General features: G+C 41.0%; 1 protein-coding gene across 1 annotated transcript in view; it reads left to right on the top strand.

The window, feature by feature from the left end:
- LOC101858080 (ubiquitin-conjugating enzyme E2 W) overlaps window positions 1–3,637 on the top strand; it is a gene marked incomplete in the record, with an annotated part of 10,598 nt that extends 6,961 nt beyond the window's left edge. Inside the window, 3 exon segments of the mRNA XM_013090138.2 lie at window positions 430–460; window positions 899–974; window positions 2,958–3,637. Coding sequence (XP_012945592.1) covers window positions 430–460; window positions 899–974; window positions 2,958–2,971 — 121 coding nt within the window.
- Between the last annotated feature and the right edge of the window lie 661 nt (window positions 3,638–4,298).

Below are 4,298 nucleotides of genomic sequence, written 5' to 3' on the forward strand. Positions count from 1 at the left end.
GTTGTCCAGCTGTAAGGTGAGAGTCAGCATGTTGTCCAGCTGTAAGGTGAGAGTCAGCATGTTGTCCAGCTGTAAGGCAAAGGTGAGTGTCAGCATGTTGTCCAGCTGTAAGGAGAAAGTGAGAGTCAGCTTGTTGTCCAGTTGTAAGGTGAGTGTCAGCATGTTGTCCAGCTGTAAGGAGAAGGTGAGAGTCAGCATGTTGTCCAGCTGTAAGGAGAAGGTGAGAGTCAGCTTGTTGTCCAGCTGTAAGGAGAAGGTGAGAGTCAGCTTGTTGTCCAGCTGTAAGGAGAAGGTGAGAGTCAGCATGTTGTCCAGCTGTAAGGTGAGAGTCAGCATGTTGTCCAGCTGTAAGGCAAAGGTGAGTGTCAGCATGTTGTCCAGCTGTAAGGAGAAAGTGAGAGTCAGCTTGTTGTCCAGTTGTAAGGTGAGTGTCAGCATGTTGTCCAGCTGTAAGGAGAAGGTGAGAGTCAGCATGTTGTCCAGCTGTAAGGTGAGTGTCAGCAAGATAGATTCGTGTCTTCTTTTTTTTTTTCATCAAAAGCAAGGCAAATGAGTAGGTTTTACGATTATGTCAAAAACTCCACATGCGGAGGTGGCCTACCTCAGAAAATTGCATCTCCCATCTACGCTTGCTTAACGGCTACTGAGGATGAAAAAGTAAAAGCAAGTACTCCACATGCTCAAAAAATTGTTGAGCTCCTAATTCCAGCTGTCGTGAAACACATCTTTTCTGTGTTGACATTACTTTGTTCAGAAAAGGTGAAAAAAGAAAATGTTGGGGGATTTTTTGTTGTTGTTTTTTTCTTTCCTCTTTTTATATGTTTTTACTGCTCTCCGTCTTTTTATTGTTTTGAGTAGTAGTCACGTGCTAATTTTTTTTCCTCAATTTTTATTTCAGAAATTGCCCCCAGATAATGCCATATATGTGAGGACTTGTAGCAAAGATCCCAAGAAAACCCGGTGGTGGTATCATGGTGAGTGCTCATGTGGTCTCCGTTACACAGTCTGGCTCGCCCATAGTGAACGCTCACACTGTCTGGCACACACAAAGTGAACACTCACACAGTGGACATGTACATAGCGAAATACACAGTGAAAATGCACGTAGCAAAACACACACGTAACGAATACGCTCATAGTGAAATATGTACACATGGCGAAATTCACAGTGAACATGCACATAGCGAAATACACACATAACGAATACACTCATAGTGAACACACACATAGTGAACATGCATATAGTGAACACATGTGTGGTGAACTCTCACATAGCGAAACACACACATAACGAATACGCTCATAGCGAAACACACACATAGTGAACATGCATAAAGTGAACACATTTGTGGTGAACATGCACATAGCGAAACACACACATAACGAATACGCTCATAGCGAAACACACACATAGTGAACATGCATATAGTGAACACATGTGTGGTGAACTCTCACATAGCGAAACACACACATATCGAATACGCTCATAGCGAAACACACACATAGTGAACATGCATATAGTGAACACATGTGTGGTGAACTCTGACATTGTGACACATGTACACAGCACCGTTCACTTGTGGTAATGCCTTAACCCTGCTGTGAGCCTGGGTATGTGCTAGAGAAAAGCTATTATTTACCCTATCCGCACGCCCTGGGGTCATTTTGTACCCCCGGGTTTGTATTCTTTACATTTTAGAATACTTGTAGTACGAAGATCTCTTTGAAACTTTCAGTGTTTCTCAAAAAATCATTTTGACAGACTGCTATGCAAAGCGTACGGATCGGATTAACAAGTAAATTAAATTTTCTCTTTTGAAAGTGGTGACACTGAGTTCCCCACGTCGTGTGGATACGATAGTAAAACATGTCGTACGGATGGGGTTTATGTTATCATATTATCTTTAGTATTACAGTGTGGTCAAAAATTGATGGCGCAACTTATTGTCAAATATCTCCTCAACTATCGAATATAAACTCTCCAGCTTTTGCACAGTGACTTGTATCAATTTGTCTTAACAAATCAATATTTTTGTAAACACCTGTTAGCTAAATTCCTTTATAAATACTAATTTAAAAATCCCATATGAGTGCTGTAAAGCCTCTACTAAAACTAAACTTTAAAAATCCCAGTGGGTGGTTTCTACAGATTTAGAAAGGTTTACAGCTGGTTTAAAAAGCAAGTCCGTCATTTGTTTCTAATTGCGAGATTATGTTTTTTGAACGCATGTTTTTGCTATTGTTTTGAGAACTTTAGTGCCAAAAAGTGTTCACTGTAAAATTAATTTTTTATAACTAGTTTTGCCCAAAAACAAAGTGTCATTGGTGAGCTGTGATGTAGGCCACATGCGTACACAAAATGTGTGTGAGAAGTGGGAAGTGCTGTGAACAATTCCATTTTCCGCATGAGGGAGGTTTGCTGTATTTTATAAATTTATGAAGAAATGTTTTTTAACCGTCCCCTATTGTTGTGGAAAAATATGATTACGTTCAGACAAATTGATACAAACTGCTGTGCCAAGTATGGGTGGCAGTGATTCACCAGTTAATGAGATATTTGAGGATAAGTTGCGTCTCGAATTTTTGACCACACTATATATAGGTTACGTGTATGAAGTCCTTTCTTTTCTAACTCCGTCTACCTTATTCCTTCTCTTGTGGGTGGTTGGCAGGTGCTCTGGTGTGGTTTACTTCTTCTTTCTTATGAAACATCTATCGCCGTTATCTATCGCCCTTATCTATCGCCCTTATCTATCGCCGTTATCTCCCCTCCTTCCTTTTTGTTTTGTTTTACTCTCTTGTAACGCCTCTAATCTCCGGCACTTCTATGACCTTATTGTGTTTGTTACTCTCTTGTAACGCCTCTAATCTCCGGCACTTATATGACCTGCCTGATTGCGTTGTGAGTGCCGTAGAACTCTTACTGAAACTAAATTCCTTCCTTGGTTTTTTTTCAGACAACAGTGTATGATGAAAGTGCGGACATAGTTTTCTTTAGTTTATGGACAAAGGGAACCCGGCCTGATGACCCCCCACCTCCACCCCCACATGACCCCACGGAGACTCAAGGACAAACAAGTGACACACAGCACCATCGCATCATCACACCATCACACCATTCAGCCGGCCGGCCGCTGCGTTGGAGGATTGTGTCCAGTGTGTTGTTCAGATCACGGCGATGCTTTCCCTCGGCTCAGGTGTTTGGGGGAAATTGTAGTCTCTTCCTCCTTGTCATTCCCATGCAAAAGTCAAAGTAACTCGGATGATGCTCATTGGTGGATTAGAAAACTTGGATGATGCTCATTGGTGGATTAGAAAACTTTGATGATGCTCATTGGTGGATTGTAATTTCTGATGATGCTCATTGGTGGATTAGAAAACTTTGATGATGCTCATTGGTGGATTGTAATTTCTGATGATGCTCATTGGTGGATTAGAAAACTCTGATGATGCTCATTGGTGGATTGTAATTTCTGATGATGCTCATTGGTGGATTAGAAAACTTTGATGATGCTCATTGGTGGATTGTAATTTCTGATGATGCTCATTGGTGGATTGTAATTTCTGATGATGCTCATTGGTGGATTGTAATTTCTGATGATGTTCATTGGTGGATTAAAAAACTCTGATGATGCTCATTTGTGGATTAGAAAACTCTGATGATGTTCATTGGTGGATTGTAATTTCTGATGATGCTCATAGGTGGATTAGAAACTCTGATGATAAACTCAGCGCCCTTTTTCTGGTGAATTGTGTGAAATGTTCACAAGAGGCTCTGTGCGTAGGTGTATGCCGGGGCGCGTGGCCAAGTTTTTTGACAACCATAGTCTGGAGTTGCTGTTGTTGTTGTTGTTGTTGTTGTTGCAGTGAGCAAAAGGGGAACTGACTTAATAATTGAACAACAAGTGATTGGATTCATTGTTTGTGTATTATTACATCATGTCTCATCTGATGTCAATGCCACTGATGTGTCACAATTTTCATCATGCTCATCGACAAATCAGCTGTGGCTACAGTTCATCATTTTTTAAATGAAAGATGGGTAGACTATTTCTTTGTTCTCCTTGTGAAAAGTAAGAGTGGCAGATTCCCCCCTCCCCTAGGACAGTGCCACTGACTGACATGTCTTTAGGCCATTCCCAAAGGGGGGACATTAACATGTTCTTATGCACAGTAGAATTGTAAATGGGCTGATTTATCAATGCCATGCTCATACTGTGCTGGAACAACATACGGGGAACTGCTGCTTTTTCTTTCCTCATCCTTTCTCTCGTCATTTTTCCTCTACTTCTTTTGTA

This window comes from Aplysia californica, unplaced genomic scaffold (genome assembly GCF_000002075.1).
Source record: "Aplysia californica isolate F4 #8 unplaced genomic scaffold, AplCal3.0 scaffold01151, whole genome shotgun sequence".
Taxonomy (NCBI): Eukaryota; Metazoa; Mollusca; class Gastropoda; order Aplysiida; family Aplysiidae; genus Aplysia; species Aplysia californica.